The sequence below is a fragment of the Numenius arquata genome, chromosome 33, assembly GCF_964106895.1.
Source record: "Numenius arquata chromosome 33, bNumArq3.hap1.1, whole genome shotgun sequence".
Taxonomy (NCBI): domain Eukaryota; kingdom Metazoa; phylum Chordata; class Aves; order Charadriiformes; family Scolopacidae; genus Numenius; species Numenius arquata.
Window position 1 is genome coordinate 32,344 of NC_133608.1, and position 22,953 is coordinate 55,296.

At 67.7% G+C, this 22,953-nt stretch overlaps 1 protein-coding gene across 1 annotated transcript; it reads left to right on the forward strand.

Annotated features, from left to right (window-relative positions):
• The first annotated feature begins 1,101 nt into the window (after positions 1-1,101).
• COL5A3 (collagen type V alpha 3 chain) lies at positions 1,102-21,317 on the forward strand. Its single transcript, XM_074165124.1, has 67 exons — positions 1,102-1,180; positions 3,088-3,255; positions 3,397-3,610; positions 3,694-3,856; positions 4,378-4,500; positions 4,669-4,815; positions 5,910-6,014; positions 6,091-6,243; positions 6,395-6,442; positions 6,537-6,578; positions 6,654-6,716; positions 6,916-6,990; positions 7,141-7,224; positions 7,316-7,372; positions 7,499-7,552; positions 7,635-7,688; positions 7,825-7,878; positions 7,978-8,031; positions 8,104-8,157; positions 8,242-8,286; positions 8,488-8,541; positions 8,706-8,750; positions 8,985-9,038; positions 9,129-9,173; positions 9,295-9,348; positions 9,458-9,502; positions 9,606-9,659; positions 9,773-9,817; positions 9,968-10,021; positions 10,994-11,101; positions 11,177-11,230; positions 11,317-11,370; positions 11,658-11,702; positions 12,357-12,410; positions 12,562-12,606; positions 12,760-12,813; positions 12,984-13,037; positions 13,127-13,180; positions 13,260-13,367; positions 13,528-13,617; positions 13,700-13,753; positions 13,945-14,052; positions 14,162-14,269; positions 14,610-14,663; positions 14,866-14,919; positions 15,072-15,179; positions 15,387-15,440; positions 15,627-15,680; positions 15,774-15,827; positions 15,909-15,962; positions 16,125-16,232; positions 16,401-16,454; positions 16,717-16,770; positions 16,960-17,013; positions 17,118-17,171; positions 17,305-17,412; positions 17,582-17,635; positions 17,724-17,777; positions 17,884-17,991; positions 18,118-18,171; positions 18,382-18,417; positions 18,537-18,590; positions 18,723-18,966; positions 19,072-19,184; positions 19,793-19,861; positions 20,041-20,277; positions 20,446-21,317. Exons 1-67 carry the CDS (start codon positions 1,102-1,104, stop codon positions 20,590-20,592), a joined length of 5,310 nt encoding a protein of 1,769 aa, XP_074021225.1. The 3' UTR covers positions 20,593-21,317.
• The last annotated feature ends 1,636 nt before the right edge of the window (positions 21,318-22,953 follow it).

Here is a 22,953-nt window from a genome sequence, read left to right on the forward strand (position 1 = left end):
GGGGGTGTCAGGGACTGGGTTTGGGGGCCGGGGGTGTCCGCGGGGGCTCGTTACTGCAGAGATGAGGGTAAATATTTGCTGGGAACTGGAAAACCTGGGGGGGGTGTGGGGGGGTGGAACGGAGCCGTGACTCAGGCGATGAGGCAATGGGGCGACTCCGGCCAGCCGGGCCCCGGGGGCCAGCCCGGCCAAGCGGCAGCTGCACTGTGGGGTGTGGGGGGGTCCCTGGGTGGGGGAGACCCCCCCCCAACCCTCCCCAGCCTTGCTGTGGGGATGGGCGCTCCGAAATCCCCAAACTTCCTGTGGGGATGGGATGGGGTGAGGAGCTCTGCACCCCAAAAGGTGCTGGCCTTGCTGTGGGGCTGGGAGTGGGGTTTGGGGGTTCTGCACCCTAAAACCTGCCATCTTTTCTGTGGGGCTGGGAATGGGGTAGGGGGGTCTGCACCCCTAAACCCTGCTGTGGGGCTGGGAGCAGGGTGGGGGGCTCTGCACCCCAAACCCCACCATCCTTGCTGTGGGGCTGGGAGGCTCTGCACCCCAAAACCCGCCATCCTTGCTGTGGGGCTGGGAGCAGGTTGAGGGACTCCGCACCCCAAAACTTGCTGTGGGTCTGGGGGTGAGTTGGGGGTCTCTGCACCCCTAAACGTTACTGGGACTGTGAGCAGGGTGGGGGGCTCTGCACCCCAAAACCCACCGTCGTTGCTGTGGGGCTGGGAGCAGGTTGGGTGGCTGTGCACCCCAAAATCCACCGTCTTTGCTGTGGGGCCGGGAGTGGGGCAAGGGCTGTGCACCCCTAAACCTCGCTGTGGGGCTGGGAGGAGGTTGGGGGGCTCTGCACCCCTAAACCTCTCTGCGGGCCTGGAGACTCCCGTCGGTCCCCGGCACCGTTTGGGGGCGGTGGTAACCCCCCCACCCCCGGTGTCGGTCCCGGGACCCGCCCGTGGGCCGGGCCGGGCGGGAGGCGGGGGCTACCGGGGGCCGGTCCTCCCGTCCCCTCCCCTCCCGTCCCCTCCCGCAGCCCCGACGAGCCTGGAGCGGGCAGGGCGGGCTACGAGCTCCGGGCTCCGGGCTACCGGACACCGGGCACCCGCCGGACCGGGCATGGAGGGTCGCCCGGTCCCCGCCGCGCTCCTCGCCGCCCTCCTCGCCGTGCTGCAGGGGCTGCCCCCGGCCAGGGCAGGTAACGGGCACCGGGGGGGGGGGGTAGAGAGGGGAAGACACCCCACGGCCACGCGTGTCCCCGCTTGCCCTCCACCCCCGGGTCGACGGGGAGGTGGGGGGGGGAGCATCGACGGATGCTGAGCCCCGTGGACTCGCCGTGGGGACCGGGAGGGACGCGGGAGTCGCCGCGGGATCCCCGGTGCTGTCACGCGTGGGGTCCCCCGGGGGGGCCCCGCCGCCTTCAGCACCACGGACAGGACCCGGGGGGGGGGGGGGGGACACACCGCTGTCCCGGGGGGGGGGAGTCGGGGCACCCCTTGGGGGGGAACCCGCCGGGATGGGGCTCTGGGGGTCCCCGTGGCTCCGGCCATGGGGTGGTGCAGCCGGTGACAGGGACCCCCCCCGCTCCGGGGTGTGGGTGTTTCCCGTGGGTCCCTTGGGGGTGCTCCCCCCGTATCCCTTCGTGGGGGGGGGCTCCCTCTGGAGAGGGGGTGCTCCCTGTGGGACAAGGTGCTCCCCAAGGGCAGGGTGAACCCCCCGGGGCAGGGGTGCTCCCCCCTCCTCCTCCCTTGGTAGGAGTGCTCCCCCCCGGGGAAGGGGTTCTCCCCCTGGGACAGGGGTGCTCCCCCCGGCTCCCCTGGCAGGGGTGCTCCCCCCGGGACAGGGGTGCTCCCCCCGGGTCCCCTTGGCAGGGGGGCTCCCCCTGGGACAGGGTGCACCCCCTGGGCAGGGGTGCTCCCCCCTCCTCCTCCCTTGGCAGGGGGGCTCCCCCCGGGGTGGGATTGCAGGCACGATGGGGAGCTGGATGCCTGGGTCCCCTGGCTGGCCAGGGGGGGGCAGGCAGCGGAGGTGTGTGGGGGTCTGGGGGAGCACCTGAAGCGTGAATAAGGGGGATTAGCACTGGTGAGGGCTCCCGGAGGCTGGGGGGGGGGGCGCCCCTCACCCCGCTCCCCCCAGTTTCACCGCACCCTACCCCTTTGCTTTACCAAGAGCGGTGCTGAGCCTCCGGCACCCCTGTGTCATCCCCCCCCAGCTCCCCGAGCCCCCCATGCCCGAGTCTGGCATCTGGAGGGGCCTTGGCCAGTACAGCCAACCCCGAGGCCACCCACCAGCCCTGTACTGGGGGGGTTCCCAGCCCGGGGGGGGTTCCCCCCGAAGCCCGGCCGGGTGATGGCTCTCCCCCGGGAGCACCGGCAGGAAACCGGCCCCATGTGCCGGGGTCAGAAGGGCCTGAGAGACGGCTCGTTCCCAGCCCGGCCCTGTCCTGCCGTGCCCCCGCTCATACTTGGGGTGACCCAGCCGGGCTGGGGGGGGCGCCGGGGGTACCTTGGGGAGCCCCAAGAGGAGTTACCACCCCCACCCCCACCCCTCTTCCTTGAATCCCTCCTCTTGGCTTGTCCAGACAGACCTCTCCGGCAGGGAGGGTGGGTGCTGCTCGGGGTGGGGGGCCCTGCTGCTCTCTGATGTGGCTGCAGCCATCGCCCCCAGCCCACGGCCCCCCCCCCCCCGCACACCTGGTTGTGCTGGATTAACCCTCCACACGCCAGGGCACAGCCAATAATTGGGATCCGGCTCCCTACGGAAAGAGGGCAGCACCCCTAATCCTCTCCCCACACCCTGAGTTGGGTGCAGCCAGGCTGAGCTTAGGGGTGCCGGGGGGGGTCTCCCATGGGTGCCGGAGCCCTCCCACCCCCCACCGTGGGGTGCAGAGCGGGGCCGGGGGCGGAGGAATGCGGTGAAGGAATCTGGCGGCCGCGGGACCGGACCTTGGGCCCACACAGCTGCCTGGCACCGGGCCGGCCCGGCTTGGCAAGAGGCAGGCAGGGGGATGGGGATATGGCTGGAAACATGGAAAGCAGCCGGGGGGGGGTGTGTGTCTCTCTGGTGGGTCCCCACCCCCTGAAGTGTCCCCTCTGGGTCCCGCAGCGGTTCCCGTGGACGTGCTGCAGACGCTGGGCATGCAGGATGGCCGGGACGGCGTCTCCATCACTGCCGGGATCTGCCCCCAGCGCCCGGGCACCCAAGACCCCGATTTCGCTTTCCGCGTGGACAATCGCACCCAGCTCAGCGCACCCACCCACCAGCTCTTCCCTGGTACGGCCCCGGGGCCACCAAACTCGTCGCGGGGTGCAAACCCGAGGACTAGCATCCCTTTGGGGTGCAGAGCCACCTCTCGGGGTGCATCGGGGGGGGGGGCTTAACCTGATGGCTGCCCCCTTTTCCTCCCTGCTGCAGATGGCTCCTTCCCCGAGGATTTCTCCATCCTGGCCACGGTGCGTGCCCGGCGCGGGGGACAAGCCTTCCTCCTCTCCATCTACGACGAGCGAGGCGTCCAGCAGCTGGGGGTGGAGATTGGACTCTCGCCCGTCTTCCTCTACGAGGATGAGGAGGGGCGGCCGCCCCCCGAGCGGTACCCCGTCTTCCGCAGGGTCAACCTGGCCGATGGCAAGTGAGTGCCCGGGGGGCGCACACACAGAGGGGGGGGGTGTCTCTCCGGTCCCTCTGGCTGCAACCGAGTCCCATCTTCCGCAGGTGGCACCGTGTGGCATTGGCCGTGGAGGGCACCAATGTCTCCTTGCTGGTGGATTGTCACCTCCTTGCCACGCTGCCGCTGGAGCGGGGACCCCAGCCCCTTGTTAGCACCCAGGGGGTGACGATTTTCGGGGCCCGCCTCCTAGACGAGGAGGTGTTTGAGGTGGGTCCCTCCCCAAATCCTTGTGCCAAAGCCCCCCACATTGTCCCACAGCACCTGGTCGTGAAGGGTCTGGGGAAGGGGGGTCCCAGTTGCCTTGGTCAGTGGAGGCACTGGGGGGCTGCTCCCCATCCCCGTGGGGTGTCCCCGTCCCCGTGGGGTGACCTGGTTCCCCTCCCTGCATTCCTGCCCGCTCTAAATGTCAGAGGCCATGGGCAAAGAGGCGGCATTGAGGCAGCAAGGCGTGCCCCCCCTCCTCGCCCATTTTGTCCCCAGCAGGCAGACAAGGGTCTCTTTGTCCCCTTGCCCCCCCTGCACCCTCCACCCAGCTGGGGGGGTGTCCGTGCTGGCTGCCCCGAGCCACCCATGGACCCGCCAGTGGCCTCAGGGTCAGGGCTGGCCACGAGCACCGGCTCTTGCACGCACGCCCTGGGTGTGTGTGGGCACTCGATTGGCCTGGGGTGTGGATATGGGGGGGGCAGAAAACCCTCTCCCTTGTGCTCCCCCCTTCTCCTTTGCCACAGGGCGATGTCCAGCAGCTGCTGATTGTGGCTGACCCCGAGGCCGCCCGCTCCTACTGCCAGCTCTACATGCCAGACTGCGACCAACCCCTGCTCTACCCCCTCCTGTCCCCCTTCCCGGAGGAGGTAAGCACCCAAACTGGGGAGAGAAAAGGCTGGGGGGCACCCTTGGGAGCCCCCACCCTGCTGGGCAGCCCGCAGGGGTGCCACCAGGCTTGGTGTCACTGTGGAGGGGGAGCTGCCAGAGCCCCTGACATCCACATTTCTCTCCCCGATGGTGTCTGCACCCTTCAGAACAGCCCAGAACCCACAGCCGCCCCACGTAGGAAGGGGAAGAAGGGAAAAGGGAAAGGCAAACGCAAGGGCAAGGGCAAGAAGAGGAGGAACAAGGAGCTGGTGGAGCAGCAGGAGCCCTCTGTGCCCTCCGTCGTGGCCAGCCAGGTAGAGAGCATGACTAACCCACCTCTGCAGCTGCTTAACCCGCCCCAGTTAACCCAGTTCCACTAACCTGCTGCTTGCCCTTGGCTGTGGGGTGCCCGCTCTGCGGTGCCGAGCCATGGCTCGGCTCCTCACGCTGACACGGGACAGCCTGGCACCCAAGTCTGGCTTAAAAACAGAGCGGTTCCGGGTGTGCATGGCCTGAGGTGGCCCCCCAGATGCGTAGTGGGGCTTGTGCATGGAGCTCGTGCCGTGCCACGCATGGCTCCTGCATCCAAAGTGACTCCCAGTCTCATCTTTGCACGGTCTGGGGCAAAGTGGGCCAGCTCCGGGCACTCTGGCCACCGTGGAGCCAAACCTTTGGGTCTGTTGGATGTGACTGCAGGGCTGTGGCCAGAATGGCTCCTCCCCAGGATTTGGGGTAGCCCAGGCGACCGGCGCATCCCCACGAGGATGCCAGTCCCGCTGGCACCTGGGGCTGAGCCGTCCCCACAGCTCCTGGCCTTGCAGAGCGTGTCCCAGGAGCTGGTGGGGATCCCCTGGGTGGGGACACCGGGGCAGGGCAGGAGGTGGCCCCCCCCCAGCCTCCGCCTTCGGCCCCTTTGGCTCTGGAAATGGGTCACGGCTGCAGCTGGGAACGGCAGCGCTGGCCAAGGGCGGCCCGGGGACAGTGGCCCCTCCTGCCGATGAGTCAGCCTTGGCCCAGCCAGGCCGGAGAGACCCGGCAAGGGGTGGCCCTGCTCCAGTTGCTGCTTGGAGCCAGGGGCCGTACGGCTCCGGCGTGGGGGGGGAAACGGCCGCCCCCACAACTGGGAGCAGCAGCTGCCAAGCCCCGGCTCGCCTTCCCCTCTGCCCCAGCGTCGCTGCCAGCGGCGGTCCCTGTGGAGCAGGAGTCCCACTGCCTCGTCCCAGAATGGGAACTGGTGTCCCAAAGCCAGACTGGGGCTTTAATGGGGAGGGGATGTCCCAAGACGGTGGCCCCCCCCAAAAGCAGGGCATCCCCTGGCCCTGCCCGACCCCACGGGGGACACGGGCCAGCACCTCCCTCTGCCGCAGCGTTCCCTTCCTCACCCTGCGCCCTTTCCGCATCGCCCAAGGCCAGCTCGCCCACGCCGGCTGCCGAGGAGACCTCCCCGACACCCGTCCCCTCCAGCCTTGCCACCACCGTCAGCGTCACCCTGAATGGCACCGGCCCCTTCCAGGTAGCAGCAGGGCTGGGGGGGGGCAGGCAAAGGTGGGGTCCCCCACTTCACCCCCTAACATTTCCCCCTCCCTTAGGACACCGGCGAGGAGCTTGTGCTTGAGCTTGAGGAGGATGGAGCTGACAGCACAGAGGTGCCGGGCTACGAGGACTACTACGACGAGGACCCTGCGAGCCAGGAGCGGTTCGGCCCCGCTGAGCGGGAGGAGATAGTGATCCAGGCTCCCCAGGTAACGCTGGGGACGAGGACTGGGACCCCCCCCCAGCTATGGCTGGCCGAGCTGGGGCCACTGTATGGGGTCCATGGGCCACGTAGGTCATTTGGAGCCCTTCACCCCAGCCCAGCTCTCGGCTATTTCTTCTCATCCTGGTGTTTTTCAGGAGCCCAGCTTGAAGGGGGAGAAGGGCGAGCCAGCCGTCGTGGAGCCGGTGAGTGGGGCACGGCCCCCCTGGGGACATGTAGCACCCCCAGGGCCACCCATCTGAGACAGTTCACAGGACGGGGCTCGCTCTTTTTCTTTAGGGCCGGCGATTCGAGGGGCCGCCGGGACCCCCAGGCCCTGCGGTGAGGAGCGAGGGGCTGCTGTGGGGAAGGGGTTGGAGATGACAAAGCGTTAACGTGCCTCTCTCTTCTCTGCAGGGGGAAACAGGTCCCCTGGGACCACCGGGGCTCCCAGGGCTGCCCGGGGACCCTGGAGATCAGGTACAGAGCAGACTGGGGGAGGGCTGTGACGGGGCCAGAGCTGCCCCACGGCAGGGTTTGGGGCCGCAGGCATCCCGGCAGGTCCTGCCGGTGCATGTCGGCGTGTGTGCGGGGCGATGGAGCTGCAAGTCCTGACTTGACAGCCTGGCTCTGCTGGTGACGGCTTATCCCCCCCCCCCAACCTTTTCCCCTCCGCCAGGGTCCCGCGGGACGGCCGGGGCTGCCGGGAGCTGACGGGATCCGCGGCCCGGCGGGGACCATGATCATGTTGCCAGTAAGTGCTGGGGCAGGATGGGACCCTCAGAGACCCTCGAGGACCCTCCTACCTGCTCCCCACGGAGCTCTCTAGGTGACACCGAGCTGGCTGTCCCCAGGGCTGGGGGCTAGTGGCTCCCCCCATCCCTCACCCTCCTCCTTCCCCCAGTTCCAGTTCGGTGGAGACTCCCTCAAGGGCCCCACTGTCTCTTTCCAAGAAGCCCAAGCCCAAGCCATCCTGCAGCAGGCAAAGGTAAGGACCCCCGCCAGAAGCCCCCCCTGCGCACCTCCCTGCACCCCCTCACCCCACGCCTCCTCACCCCACTCCCCCCTTCTCTCCCCAGCTCGCCATGAAGGGTCCCCCAGGTCCCATGGGGCTCACCGGCCGCCCAGGACCACTGGTGAGTATGACTGCCGTGGGGGCTGCCGTGGGGTGCCCACCCCACTAAAATACACCTTGTTGGGCACAGCTCCACATCGAGCAAACCCTCTTGGGGGGGGGTCTCCATGCTCTTTTGTTTTTGTAGGGTCTTCCTGGACACCCAGGCCTGAAAGGAGACGCGGGGGACATGGGGCCACGCGTGAGTCTGGCCGGGCTGGCTTGTGCGGGTTTATGGCCCTGACAGGCTGCAGGCCATGACGCCTCCCCCTCTTCTCCATCAGGGTCCCCGGGGAATGCAGGGACCTCCAGGGCCACCAGGGAAGTTGGGCAGGCGGGTAAGCGCCGGGGGGGCCGGGTTTTGCCTCCCCCAAACGTCCTTGTCCTCTGTCACATGCCAGGGTGACATTCCATCCCCATCCCGAGGGGCTCCGAGCCTCGGGCCCCTTCCCACCCCCTCGACTTGTCTTGCAGGGTCGTGCTGGAGCGGACGGTGCCAGGGGTCTCCCGGGGGAAACCGGACCCAAGGTGTCGTGCATGGGGCGGGGGTATCGGTGCTGCTGGGGGAGCTGGCAGTGGGGTGAGGGGCCAGGACCCCCAGGTCCTGACACTTGTCCTACCCCACAGGGTGAGAGGGGCTTCGACGGGCTGCCAGGGCTACCGGGCGAGAAGGGCCACAGGGTAAGTGTGACCGTGCCGTGTCCCCTCCTGCCACAGCTGTCCCCATGCCTCCTCACCCTCTCTCCTCTGCAGGGTGACGTGGGGAAGCCAGGACCAGCGGGCCCCCCCGGGGAGAAAGGGGCCAAGGTGAGGAGCGTGGGGAGGGATGGGGAAGGATCGGGCCCCGCTGGTGTTGGAGGGACGTGCTCAGCTCCGCTCTGTCCTCTCCAGGGCTCCGACGGTCTCCCGGGACCTCGGGGACAACCCGGGGAACCCGTAAGTACCTGCTGCCGGCACCGGGAGCCTGGCCCGGCTTCTCCCTCAGCCCCGGGAGTTGTTGGGGGACAAGTTTGGCCACCGGCTTTCTCCCTGTGGCTTTTTGGAGGAGAGATTTGGGCACTGGACTCCCCGACCCCGGGGAATATGGGGTGCTGGGGTCAGTGCTGCCATCTGAGCCCCCTCTGTCCTTGGCCTTAGGGTACGCGAGGCCTCATCGGCTCACGGGGCTCTCCCGGCCCCCCCGGACCACCGGTATGAGACACCGCTCCTGTCTGTCTGTCTGTCTGTCCGACTGTCCCCAGCTTGGGACAAGAGGCTTTTTCTCTGTTACCCCTCGGCCTGGGCACAGCTTCATCCTTGGTGCGGTGTCACCTTGGGGTGCGACATTGCCCTGACCCTCCCTCCTTTCCCCGCAGGGTGTCAGCGGCATCGACGGAGCGCCGGGGCCCAAAGGCAATGTGGTGGGTGTCAGTGGGGGCCCCCCCCCGGGGAGCACCCAGCCTGAATTAGCCATCTAGAGACTGGGATGGTCCAGGGAGGGGGAGGCAGGGCTGGGGAGAGAGCTTCTCCGTGCTCTCAGGGGGTGCGTGGGGCAGGAGGGTGCACGGGGTGGGCAGCGAGGGTGGGGGTGGCACATCCTGGGGTCTGAAAAGGTCTTTTCCTGCACTAATGGACTTTCTTTGCCCTCCCCCCAGGGAATCCCTGGGGAGCCAGGGCCCCCGGGACAGCAAGGGAACCCCGGTCCGCAGGTACATGGAGGTGATGGGGGTGTCTCCACGGGGCTGGGGGCTTGGGAGCTCCCTCAGTCCCTCCTCAGCCCCCCATGTCTTCTCTCGCAGGGTCTGCCCGGCCCCCAGGGCCCCGTTGGGCTGCCAGGGGAGAAGGTGAGTCAGGATCTACCATGGATGGGGGGGTCCGGAGCTGCCCCAGCTCTGAGTGGGTGCTGGGGAGCCACAGGGGTGACCCCAGTCCCTCTGTGTCCCCACACGTCCTTCTCTCGCCCAGGGCCCCCCGGGAAAACCGGGAATACAAGGTGTTGCTGGGGCCGACGGGCCCCCGGTGAGTACCAGGGGGGAGCTGTGGGGTCACTCCTGTCCCCGGCAGAGTGGGGACTCCAGGACAGTGTCACCATCCCAGCTCAGGGTTCACCTCTTGTGTGTCCCCACAGGGTCACCCCGGCCGAGAAGGGCCAGCTGGAGAAAAGGGCCTCCAGGTAAGAGGCTGACACCCCCCTGCCCCTTCCCTGGGTGGGGGAAAAGGGTGCTCTTTCCAAGGGGGGGGTGTCCCGTTTTTGCTGACTCTCTCTCTGTCCCCAGGGCCCTGTGGGTGCCCCCGGTCCCGTCGGTTATCCAGGACCCCGTGGGGTGAAGGTAAGCACAGCCTTCCCCCTCCATGGGGCTCTGCCAAGGCACGATGTGGGGGGGGGTTAGGGAGGTGTCCCCCAGGCTGGGGTCTCCCCTCCAACCCTTCTGTGTCTCTGCAGGGAGCTTTTGGCGTGCGGGGCCTGAAGGGCAGCAAAGGGGAGAAGGTAAGAGATGTGGGGAGAAGGGACAGCAGGGGACGGGGGTCCTTATCCTGGGAGTCAGGACACTCAGCCCCACACCGTGACCCCATCTGGGGCTTGCACCAGAGCAAACGCAGTCTCAGCCCCCCCCCCCAAAACGTGCCTTTTCTTCAGGGAGAAGATGGATTCCCTGGCTTTAAGGGGGACATGGGCCCCAAGGGTGACAGGGTAAGTTGGGTCCCCAGCTTTCAGGGGGACATGGGCCCCAAGGGCGACAGGGTAAGTGGGATACCAGGGTGGGGGGCTCTTCCTCAGGGCTGTGTGGGGTGGCTGCAGACGCCACAAAGCCCCGTGGGGTTTTTCACTGAATTTCACTGAATTTTTAGAGTTGGAAGGGACCATAGAGATCATCTAGTCCAACTCCCCTGCTGAAGCAGGATTGCCCAGAGCATGTCAGAGCATGTTACTCAGGACGGCATCCAGGCGGGTCTTGAAAATCTCCAGAGAAGGGGACTCCACACCCTCCCTGGGCAGCCTCTTCCAGGGCTCTGCCACCCTCACCGTGAGGAAGTTTTTCCTCATATTCGAGTGGAACCTCCTGTGTTTCAACTTGTGCCCGTTGCCCCTCGTCCTCTCACTGGCAACCACTGAAAAGAGTCCGGCTCCATCCTCCTTCAACCCACCCTTCAGATTCTCATAAGCATTGATAAGGTCTCCCCTCAGCCTTCTCTTCTCCAGGCTAAAGAGCCCCAGCTCTCTCAGCCTTTCCTCATCAGGGAGATGCTCCAATCCTTGAATCATCTTAGTTGCCCTTCACTGGACTCTTTCCAGTAGTTCCCTGTCTCTCTTGAACTGGGGAGCCCAGAACTGGACGCAGTATATTCCAGTTGTGGCCTCACCAGTGCAGAGCAGAGGGGGAGAATGACCTCCCTTCACCTACTGGCCACACTTTTCCCTACGCAGCCCGGGATTCCGTTGGCCTTCCTGGCCACAAGAGCACACTGATTGCTCATTGTCATTTTGCTGGCTACCAGGACCCTTTTTGACGTCTGGCTGCAGGATTTGGGGTGATGTTGGGGGGGGATGGAACTGGGGGAGGGGGGACACAGCTCTGTCTGTGGGGACAGCTGGGAACCCAAGGGAGAGGTCTCGCCCCCCCCCTGGCAGCATGCTCCCCGCACCTCTGCGTTACCGTTCCAGGGTGACCAGGGCCTGCTGGGCCCCCGCGGCGAGGATGGCCCCGAGGGGCTGAAGGGGCAGACGGGTCCCATGGGGGAACCGGGTGCTCCCGGCCTCGCAGGCGAGAAGGTGAGGGGAGCCCTGTGTCCCCATGTCCCCGTGTCCCTCGTAGCCCGTGGCTCAGCTCTGCTCTCTCCCTTGCAGGGCAAGCTGGGAGTGCCAGGTCTCCCAGGCTATCCTGGGCGCCAGGGCCCCAAGGTGAGCACGGGGGAGCCTTTGGGGTGTCCCCGGGGACCCCAAGTGCCTCATAACCCTGGATCATCACTTGTCCTCTCTCTCCTTAGGGCTCCACTGGCTTCCAGGGTCCCATGGGGCTGGCGGGAGAGAAAGGCAAGAGGGTGAGTCAGCCCTGGCCTGCTGTGTCACCCTGTGCCATCCCTCTGGGCCATTCCCTGTCCCCCACATCCCACTCTGTCACCCCCTCTGCGACCCATAGAGGGGCTGGGCTGAGCTCAGGGCTGGGGAAGGGGCCCAGCCCCATGGCCCTCTCTGTTCCCATGCTACGTGCCTGCAAACGCCCTTGGGCACGCTCTGCCCCCTCGGGGGGGGGCAGTGGGGGGACCGTGGGTAAGTGGGGGGCCTGCCCTATGCACTCCTCTCCCCACAACCCCCCTTTTCCCCCCAGGGCAAGGCTGGCCAGGCTGGGCAGACGGGACAGCGAGGGCCCCCGGTGAGTAACCCCGAGCTGGGGGTGACAGGAATCACCCGGTGACAGCCGGTGACCACTGCAGGGCCGGCTGTATTCCAGTGTGTCCGTCCTGGCATCCAGCTACATCCCACCACAACCATTCCCGGGTGGATTGTATCCCACGGCAACCATCCTAGGGCTGGCTGTAACCCATGGCAACAGAGCTTGGGGTTTGTTGTATCGCATGGCAACACGCTCCACAGCCTGCCGGTATCCCATGGCAATTAGACTGGAACCAGTAATTTCTCACAGCAACCAGATCCCAAACTTCCTCCTGTGTCCCATGGGAACAGCCATGTCCCTCCCAGCTCCCTGCCCCATTCCCATCCTGGTCCCCAAGCTCCCCACCCCGCTCCCAGCCCCATTTCTTGCCCTGTCCCCCCTCTTCCAGCCCCATCTCCCCTTTCCTTGCCCCACTCCCTGCCCTGTCCCCCCCCCTTCCAGCCCCATCTTCCCTTTTCTTGCCCCACTCCCTGCCCTGTCCCCCCCCCTTCCAGCCCCATCTTCCCTTTCCTTGCCCCGCTCCCTGCCCTGTCCCCCCTCTTCCAGCCCCATCTCCTTTTTCCTCACCCCGATCCCTGCCCCACTCCCTGCCCCACACCTCCTCACCCCACTCTTTGCCTCCCGCCTGTGCAGGGACTCCCAGGGGAGCGAGGTCTGCCCGGTCCCACGGGGAAACCCGGCCCGAAGGTAGGTGGGAGCCTGGCCACGGGGTCCCCAATGTCCCCCACGTCCCTATCTCCCTGCTGTGCTCAGGGCCCCTTGGCCATGGGTCTGATGTGGGGCAGTGGGGAGGGTGGGGGTCTTTCCTGTCGTACTCAGCCTGTTTCTGTCTCCCCAGGGAGATCCTGGCCATGATGGGGCCCCCGGCGCCGTGGGAGAGAAGGTAAATGGGGGGTGTCCTCCTTTAAAGGTGCCCCAGGAAGGGACCAAGCATGGGGAAAATGGGGTGCTGGGCGTGGGGAGCGGGTCTGGGTGCTATGGGGCTGTGGGGAAAGCCCCTCTGCTGCTGACCGTGGGTTTTCTCTCCCTCCCACAGGGTCCCCAAGGTCCGCAGGGACCCAACGGTTTCCCAGGCACGAAGGGTCCCCCCGTAAGTGGTGATTTCCGTGTGTCGTCCTCCCCCACGATGTGGGGGGCAGAGCTGGGCTGGCACATCCTCCTCCTTCTTCTGTGCTCTGTGGGGTGCAGGCGGCGGAGGGGGGAGCCCGGCTACGCAGCCCATATCCTCCCCCCAATCCCCTTACCTCTGCTCCTGCCCAGGGTCCCGCCGGGAAGGACGGTTTGCCAGGACACCCGGGACAGCGTGGAGAGCCAGTGGGTCCCCTCCCTCCCTCCCTCCCCCCTTTCCTCAGGGGGTGGGAAGCCTGGCAACACCCAGCTGTTAACCCCTCTCTCCTCTGCAGGGGTTTCATGGCAAAACTGGCCCCCCCGGCCCCACAGGGGTGGTGGGACCCCAGGTAAGTACCGAGGACGGAGGTGTTTGTGTTGAAGGGAGCCTGGTGGACCCCCAGAGCTCACCCTGCTCTCTCCCCACAGGGTAAATCAGGCGAGACGGGACCCGTAGGAGAGAGGGGGCACCCAGGACCCCCTGGCCCCCCAGGGGAACAGGGCCTGCCTGGAGCTGCTGGCCGAGAAGGAGCCAAGGTAGGAGCCGCGCCGGGGGTCCGGCTGCTCACCTGGACACCCACAAGCCAGAGCCAAATGGGGCTGGGTCCCCCTCTGAGCTCTGCAGGACACAGAGGGGACTCTTCCCGGCTTGGTGGGGATGGAGCAAAGCTCTCTGGTACTCCTCTCCTCCTCGCAGGGTGACCCTGGCCCCGCTGGCATCCCCGGTAAGAGCGGCCCCCCGGGCATCCACGGCTTTCCCGGCACACGGGGGGCACCCGGAGAGACGGTCAGTGCTCGGACACATCCTGGTATGGTCCTGGGAGGGGGAAGTAAGGTCCTTTCCAACCATCTTCCCTCCGCTCCTCCAGGGTCCACCTGGCTTGAAGGGTGGGGAAGGTCCCCCTGGGCCCCCCGGACCCACAGTGAGTACAAAGCATCATGACATTTGAGGGCTTCTCTAGAGTTTTGGGGTGTCCCTTGGCATATATGTACTCTTTGAGGAGCAATTTTTGCTTGAAATCCTTGATGTTGATGAAGAGAAATGTTTCTTCGGAGAGGAGGAAGACTGCCGGGGCCGCCTTCCCTCCACCCCACCTCTCTCTCTTCTCCCCAGGGTTCCCCCGGAGAGCGAGGCCCCACGGGGGCTGCTGGAGGCATTGGACTGCCAGGCCGGGGGGGTGCACAGGGCCCCCCCGGTCCCGTGGGTGAGAAGGGCTCCCCGGTAGGTGCGAGAGGATGTGTGGGGTGAGGCAGGAGATGTGGGGTAGCGCTGGGACAAGCTGTAGGTCCCGGCCAGCCCTGCTCTCAGCCCTTCCCCTCCTTCCCCCCAGGGTGAGCGAGGTCCCATGGGTCCGGCCGGGCATGACGGGATCCAGGGCCCCGTGGGGCTGCCAGGCCCAGGCGGCCCCCCCGGCCCCGCCGGAGAAGATGGGGACAAGGTAGGTCAGGGGGACACAGGTTGGTACCTCCAGCGATGGCTCCTGGCGCAGGGGACGGACGTTGGGGACAAGTCCCCTCGCAGAGGGCACATCCCAGGGCTGAGGGACCTCTGGAATGGGGCAGATTTTCCCTATTGCTTCCTGGGAGTGGGGATTCCCCGGGCTGTTGGTCCTGCCAGGTTTCCTTGGCATCGCTTCCCAGGTGGTGGCAGGTTTCCCCGGTGCTGGGAATTCCTTGGCTGTGGCTCCCCGGCCGTGGCAGCTTTCCCTGGCCGCCAGCGCTCCCTCCTCGCCGGTCTCCCACCGGCTGCGGGCTCTCACCAGCTTCCCTTTGCCACAGGGTGAGATGGGGCTCCCCGGACAGAAGGGCAGCAAAGGGGACAAGGGAGAAGCGGTGAGTGCCAAGGGGGCTACTCTGCCTCGGGGGGGCTTCTTCGAGTGGCAGAGTGGCTCTGAGAGCAGAGGGAGATGGGAGAAATGAGTGCTGAGGGGGCTGCTCTGCGCCCCCCCCTCCGAGGGGCAGAGTGGCTCCAGGAGCGAGGTGGGAGATGTTTGGGAGCTGCCCTAAACCCTTTGTGGGTGCTCCTGACCCACAGGGTCCCCCGGGACCGACGGGAATCCAGGGACCCATCGGGCATCCCGGCCCCGCGGTGAGTAGGTGCCGAGCATCCTTCCCCATCCCATTTATTTCCTCGACCGAACCCCCCCCTTTCCCTCTTGGCTCTTTTCCCTGCCATCCCGCCCCACACATTGGGGTCTCTGTGGGGCAGGCAGGGGCTGACCCCAACCTTTGCCTTCGCAGGGAGCAGATGGGGAGCCGGGGCGCCGCGGGCAGCAGGGGATGTTTGGGCAGAAAGGAGACGAGGGATCGCGGGGGCACCTTGGCCTCAGTGGCCCCCCTGGCCTGCAGGTAAAGAGTGGAGAGGGGGGGGCTTGGGTCTGATGGGACGGGGGGGACAAGGGACAGGGGGGGACAAGGGACATGTGGCTTTGGGCGCTGCACAGCCTGCCTGGGCCAAAGCACCTTCTTCTTTGCCCGAGGGGGCTTCTAGACCCCCTCTGCTTTGCCCAAGGTGGGGCTTCCAGCCCCCCCCATGCCATCCTGTGCCTCCCTCAGGGCATGCCGGGCCCCCCAGGTGAGAAAGGCGAGAACGGGGACGTCGGCCCCATGGTAAGGAAACCCCACACCCGTTCCCTTCTGCGCACCCACCGCTCCCCCTCCTTCTGCCCCATCTCTCCCTTCCCACCTCTCCCCTTGAGAGCCGCACGGCCCAGCCCCCCTTTGCAGCCTGACCCCCACCTTTGCAGCCTGACCCCCCCCCCTTTGCCATCTGACCCCCATCTTTGCTCCCCACAGGGTCCCCCCGGCGCCCCAGGACCCCGTGGGCCGCAGGGACCCAGCGGTGCCGAGGTGAGTACAGCCCTGGGGGGCTCGGCAGGGGGCTGCTGGGTGCAGGGGCTGCCCCCAATGTGGGTACCCCCCCCCCCATATTCTTGCCTTTAGGGCCCCCAGGGGATGCCGGGTGGCGTAGGACAGCCGGGTGGTGTGGGAGAAAAGGTAAGCCCCGTGTTTTGGGGGGGGCAAAGTCGGGGACCCAGCACCCGGCAGCGTCTGCCCTGTTGCTTTTCTCTCTCCCAGGGGGAACCGGGAGAAGCGGGAGATCCCGGAGCCCCGGGGGAGCCAGGACCACCTGTGAGTGTCACAGAGGGGCACGGGGGTGTCTTCTAGGGGCAATAAAATGAGAGTGGGGGCCAAATCCTGCTCTCGGTGGCCATGGGAAGCACAGGCAGAGCTCCCAGTGAATGTTTTACTGCCCCTTCCCCGCTCTTACGTGACCCCCCTGTCCCTCCGCAGGGTGTGAAAGGAGATGTGGGGGAGAAGGGGGACGCGGGGCAGTCGGGAGCAGCGGGACCCCCTGGCAAGAAGGGCCCCCCAGGAGAGGATGGAGCCAAAGGCAACCTGGTAAGGGGAGAAACGAGGCACAGAGAGGTGGTGGGGGGGTGCTGCCCCAAGGCCCCGTGTCCCCCCCAGGGACAGGAACTAATCCCTGTCCCTGCCTCCCCTTTCCCAGCACGCAGAGGGTCTGGGGCTTCCTCCCAGTCCCCCACTCGTGTCCCCTTCTCTCTGCAGGGTCCCATCGGCTTCCCTGGTGACCCCGGACCCCCTGGAGACCCCGGTGTGCCAGTGAGTAGCCCCCTGCTCACCCTTTGGAGGGGCTGCAGAGCAGAAGCAGCCCCACTTCTGGGGGTCCCCGGGGCTGGAGTCACCCCCATGTGTCCCACAGTGCTCCAGTGTCACCCGCTGCTGTCACCCTGGGGTGGTGACAGGGTTGGGAGGTGCCAGGACACCCCAGTTCTCTCCCTGCTTTGTCATGTGTCCCGACAGTCCCAGGGGGGCTGGAGGGGGGGCTCAGATAGGTGGGTGCTCACCCTCCCCTGTGTCACAGGGTCTGGATGGAGCTGCTGGAGAGAAGGGTGACAGTGGGGACCCCGGTCTGCCGGTGAGTGGAGCAGCTGGGGGGATCCCCGCTACAAAACGGGGGGGTCATATTCCCAGTGGGACCCCCCCGGGCTGGGGGGCTGGAGGGGCTGATCCCTGCTGCTTTCCTGGGGCTGTTCCCCATCCCGTCCCCCCAGTCCCCGCTGTGGGACCCTCCCCTCACCCCAAATTCCCACTGGGTTCGTTTCAGGGTCCACCGGGAGCATCAGGGGAGCCGGGTCCCCCGGGCCCCCCCGGCCGGAGGGTGAGTAGGGAAAGGGCGAGGATGAGATGGGGTGAAGTGGGTCTGAGAGTGGGGCTGGCCCGGGCCACCGTGCAGCTCCTGGTTGTCTCTGTCCCCTCATCCAGGGACCCGTGGGACCGATGGGGCGCGAGGGCCGTCAGGGCGAGAAGGGTGCCAAGGTGAGCGGTGGCCCCAGTGCACCCCAAACCCACTCTCCTCCAGGAGCCTCCACCACCCTGGGGCAGGACCGAACCCCCTCCCCCCAGGTGCCAGGGGTGCCAACCTCAGCTCTGTGTGTCCTCTTGTCCCCAGGGACAGCCCGGCACTGAGGGGCCACCCGGGAAGACGGGCCCCGTGGGGGCACAGGGGCCACCGGGCCGGCCAGGCTCCGAAGGGCTGCGTGGGATCCCCGGCCCTGCCGTGAGTTGGGGGGCTGTGGGGAGGACGTGTGGGGCTGCCCCTGTCCCCAAAACACTGGCCAGCTGCACCTGGGGGATGTCCCCTCAGGCACGATGGCTGCAGCCTGGGGGGTCGCAGCTCGGAGAAGGGTTTTGGGAGGAGCTTCTCTCCCACACTGAGTCTTTTCCAGGGTGAACAGGGTTTGCTGGGGGCTCCGGGACAAGCGGGGCCACCCGGCCCCCTGGTAAGTCGGGGTGAGCGAGCCCTGGGCAACGGGGGGGTCCCAGCTGGGCACGTTCCGGGGTGCGTGACACCCTCCTGGCCTTTTCCAGGGTCCCATGGGTTTGCCCGGCCTCAAGGGAGACCCTGGCCACAAGGGAGATAAGGTGAGACGAGGTGATGGTCAGTGCTGGGGTCCCTCACCCCGGTTTCGTCCCCAAGCCCCCCCTCGTCATGGGGAGGGGGCTGCCTGACGCCCCACTTCGTCCCCAGGGCCACGCTGGACTCATCGGGCTCATTGGACCCCCAGGAGAGATGGGCGAGAAAGGAGACCAGGGGCTCCCGGGCATCCAGGGCCCCCCAGGACCCAAAGGAGACCCTGTGAGTATTGGGGGGCTCTCCCCTGAGCTGAGGGCCTGGGTGAATGCCGGGGGGGGGGACAAGGTACAGGAGGGACACAAGGTGCAGCCCCCTCAAGCTCAGGGCTGATGGTCTCTCTACCCACAGGGTCTGGCTGGCCCCACCGGCCCCACCGGGCCCCCTGGCCCCCCCGGGCTCTCAGTGAGTATCTGTGTGGGTTCATGGGGGTCTCCTGCCTCCGCTTAACCCTCCCGCAGACACCTGGGGGCTTCGTCCCCAGGAGGGTGAGAGGGGCAGGGGGGGCCCTGAGCCGCAGGGGGGAGCCCGAGCCCCGGAGAGGGTTCTGAGGGCAACTGCCATGGGATCCTTGCGTGCCCAGCCAGTGCCCCCCTCCTCTTCTCTTCCTCACAGGGACCCCTGGGCCAGAAGGGCTCCAAAGGCTCACCGGTGAGTGCTGGGGAGGGGGGGGGACATGCTGGGGCAGGGGGGGGAAGCTCCTTATGTGTCTCCCCGGGGAGAACCCAGGGCCCGTCTGTGCCACGGTGCCGAGTCCTCTTCTTTTACAGGGTGCTCTGGGTCCCCGAGGTGACACAGGCCCCCCCGGCCCCCCAGGACCACCGGTGAGTAAGGGATGCTCTGGACAGACACCAGTTCATGTCTGTCCCCTCCCGGGTGTCCCCAAACCCCCCCCTCACCCTGCCGCCTGCCCCCCACATCTGCTGCTGTCCCCCCTTCATCCCTCTCTATCCCAGGGCCCCCCAGCTGAGCTGCTCGAGCCGCTGCCCTCCAGCCGGAGCAGGAGGCACCGACGGGCAACCGAAGGGGCAGTGGGGGTGCAGGGCCCCCCCCCGGATTACGAGGGGCTGGAGGAGGTGTACGCCTCGCTCAGCTCCCTGCGCACCGAAGTGGAGCAGCTCAGACGGCCCCTGGGGACCCCCGAGAGCCCCGCGCGGGTCTGCAGGGAGCTGCAGCTCTGCCACCCCCACCTCCAGGACGGTGAGGTTTTGGGGGGGGGGGTGAGAGGGGACAGAGGAGGGGGGACTTTACATCACGTCCTGGACCCTCTATCCGTCTGTCTGTCCTTCCTGCCCTCCTTCCCAGGCGAATACTGGATTGATCCCAACCAGGGCTGCTCCCGAGACGCCTTTCGGGTTTTCTGCAACTTCACAGCCGGCGGCGAGACCTGTCTGTTCCCCGATAAAAAGTTTGAGGCTGTGAGTTCCAGGGGGGACAGGGAGGATCTGGGTGTCCCCAGATGTCCCCCACTGGCCCTCCCAGTACTGGGGAAACTGGGGAGGGCACCATGGGGGGGGTGAGGGGGTGGGTGTAGTTTGGGGCTCGTTTTTCCCCATGCTCTTGTAGGGCCAGGGGTTGGAAGGGCTTCACCTCCGTCATCGTTTCTGTCACCCCCCCATCACCGTCTCTGTCACCTCTGTCACTGTCTCTGTCACCCCACCACCACCGTCTCTGTCAACCACCCTGCCACCGTCTCTGTCACCCCTCCTCCCACCATCTCTGTCACCCCCCGCCACCGTCTCTGTCACCCCCCTGCAACCCGCTCTGTCACCCCCTGCCACCCTCTCTGTCACCCCTCCTGCCACCGTCTCTGTCACCCCTCCTCCCACTGTCTCTGTCACCCCCCGCCACCGTCTCTGTCACCCCCCTGCAACCCGCTCTGTCACCCCCTGCCACCCTCTCTGTCACCCCCTGCCACCGTCTCTATCTTTCCCTGCCACCCTCTCTGTCACCCCCCTGCAACTCCCTCTTTCACCCCCCGTCACCGTCTCTGTCACCCCCCGCCACCCTCTCTGTCACCCCCCAGGTCCGACTGGCCGCCTGGAACAGGGAGAAGCCGGGGACGTGGTACAGCACCTTCCGAAGGGGCAAGAAGGTGGGAACTCCGGATGCTCCGGGTGCCCTTGGGGTGGGGGTGAAAGCGGAAATCCCCCCCATGTGGCATCAGTGGCATCACCCCCATCCCCGTGCAGGCGGGTGGGTGTCTGTGTCTCACCCCCTGTCCTGGTGTCTCTGTGTGTGTGTGTGTGTGTGTGTGTGTGTGTATCCCCTCAGTTTTCCTACGTGGACGCGGACGGGAACGCCGTGCCCGTCACCCAACTCACCTTCCTGCGGCTCCTGAGCGCCAGCGCTCGCCAAAACTTCACCCTCCATTGCCAACACGCCGCCGCCTGGTACGACGCCCGCGCCGGCACCTTCGCCCGCGCCCTGCGCCTCCGCGGGGCCAACGAGGAGGAGCTCGGCCACAACCACCCCGCCGCCCCCGTCCGCGCCCTCCACGACGGCTGCCAGGTGAGTCCCCAAACCGCGAGGAACCCCCCCAAACTGCAAGGAACCCCCCCCCAAACCTCGAGGAACGCTCCCCCCCCCGTCCCCGTCCCCCGTCCCGTCCCCATCCCGCATCCCCCACGGCTTGGCCCGGTGTCACCGTCCTCCACCGTCCTCCTGCCACCCCTGCAGGGACGCCACGGCCAGGAGCGGACGGTGCTGGAGGTGGCCTCGTCCCGCGTGGAGCGGCTGCCCCTGACGGACGTGGCAGTGGTGGATTTTGGGGACACCAACCAGAAATTCGGCTTCCAGCTGGGACCCGTCTGCTTCATGGGCTGAGCGCGGGACCCCGACAGCTCTATGGGGGGGAGGGGGGGGGGGGGAAATTGTCCCAGAGGGAGGGGGGGGGCTCCCTCCGCCACCCCCCACGCCAGGGACAGTGACCCAGGGCTCGCTCTGGCATTCTCAGGACTCGGAGCCACCGCGGTGCCACCACCTCCTGCTCCCCACGGTCCCCCCCCCCCTTATTTATACTGTGGCTCCCTGGGGTGGCGGGGGGGGGGGGGGGGAGAGAGCTGGGACGGGATGTCCCAGACTATAGGGAGGGGGTTCAAGCCGTGCCCCCCTCCTCCGTGGTGCTACAGCGCTCCCCGAGAGCCCCCTTAGTGAAGCACTGGACGTGCCCTCGGCACGGTGACGCCGTGACCCCCATCCCGCTGCCTGCGGGGACCGAATGACCCCTCCCCGGCCCCCACCGAGCCGGTGTCCCCGTGCCAGGCCAGGCCACCACCCACGGGGACTCGGTGTGGGGGGGGTGCGTGTGTGTGTTAAACCTCCTCCGTCGCCCTCCCCCCTAACGCTCTGCCCCACACCTTGGGGGGAGCGGGGTGTAGGGGGCAGCCTCCCTGCCCCATGGGGGGGGGGTGGTGGTGTCCCCCACTGAGGGCAGAGCGTGTCCCACGCGGCAGAGGGGACGTGGGGACACTGGGACGGGGTGGGGGCCACAGGCGAGGCTCAGCCCCGCTGCCGTTACTGTACGATAAACCGACTGTATCGAAACCCTCTCCCACCCCCAATTTTTGCCGATTTCCATGGAAACGGGACACCTTTGCGGGACGGGTGGGGGCCGCACACCCCAAACTGGGGTTTGTGGCCCCCCCCCCCCCCCCCCGGGGCTGCCAGCCTCGTGTCCCCGCTTGCACGAGGGTGTGCCGGGCCGGTGTGTGCAAGGGTGGTGCCCGCTGCCACCCCCTCCTGCTCCCCCCGGGACCCAGAGAGCTGCCCCCGTGGGACACGCACCCATCGCCGGGTCCCCGTGGGACAGGTTGGGGGGGACCGGGACAGCTCTGGCCCCCGGGGTGGGGGGGAGTTGAGAGCAGGGTTGGGACCCGGGCATGGAGCACGGGTGGCAGCCGGACCAGAGCCCAGCAGGACCTGGGCACCCCAGCTGCCCCCCCATCCCCAGGGGCCCCAGAGAGGGGACCTGGGGCTGCCCCCCAATTCCCCCTCCCCTAAACCCTCCATCCCCAGGGACCCCCAGAGAGGGGGCCAGGGACCACAGAAAGAGGACCAGGGGCAGGAGAGGGGACCCGGGGCTGCCCCCCAACCCCCCCCCTAAACCTCCATCCCCAGGGACCCCAGAGAGGGGACCCGGGACTGCCCCCCAATTCCCCCCCCAAACCTCCATCCCCAGGGACTCCAGAGAGGGGACATGGGGCAGGAGAGGGGACCCGGGGCTGCCCCCCAATTCCCCCCCCTCAAACCCTCCATCCCCAGGGACTCCAGAGAGGGGACACGGGGCAGAAGAGGGGACCCAGGGCTGCCCCCCAATTCCCCCCCCTAAACCTCCATCCCCAGGGACTCCAGAGAGGGGACCCGGGGCTGCCCCCCAATTCCCCCCCCCTCAAACCCTCCATCCCCAGGGACCCCAGAGAGGGGACACGGAGCAGGAAAGGGGACCCGGGGCTGTCCCCCAGCCTCCCCCCCGCCACCCCCCTATACCTCCACCCCCAGGGACCCCGGCGAAGGGACTCGGGGCCACCCCGGTGAGGGGACCGGACCCCCTGCCGCGGGGCTGCGGGTACCCGGGGCGGGGGCGGAAGGTTGGGGGGGGGGGGGGGGAGATGATGCTCGGTCGCCTCCCTCCCGGTCTCGCCTCGGTCCATCCCGGTTCGGTTCCGCCCAACCCGGCCCCGCTCCGGTTCCGCCCAACCCGGCCCGGTCCGACCGGGCTCCTCCAGCCTCCCCCACCGGGCGCGCCGCCCCCTGCACCGGGCCGGTGCCGCGGCTGCAACCGGCGGAGGGTCCCGCTCTCGGTAACGCGCCGGGGGCCCGGCCGGGGCCGGGGGGGGGTGGGGGGGGGGGGGCGGGCGGCGCGGACAAAGGCGGCGGCGGCGGCGGCGGGGCCCGGCCGGGGGATGCGGCTGCGGCGGCGCTGAGCGATTGCGGCTCCGGTAGCAACGGAGGGGAAAGGAGCCGGCCCGGTGGGGCTCCGGTACCGGCCCCGTGCCTGCAGGATGCGCTTCTTCCCCGGCCTCCTCCTCCTCCTCTCCGCCGGTTCCCCCGCGATGCAGGTAAGGGCGGGCGGGGGCGCCGCGGAGCGGGGGGGGGGGGGGGAAGAATTGGGGGGGGTGGTGTCCGTTCCGGTGGGGGGGGGGGGGGGGGTACCGGGCGGTGCCTTCGGCTTCCCCCGGGGATGCC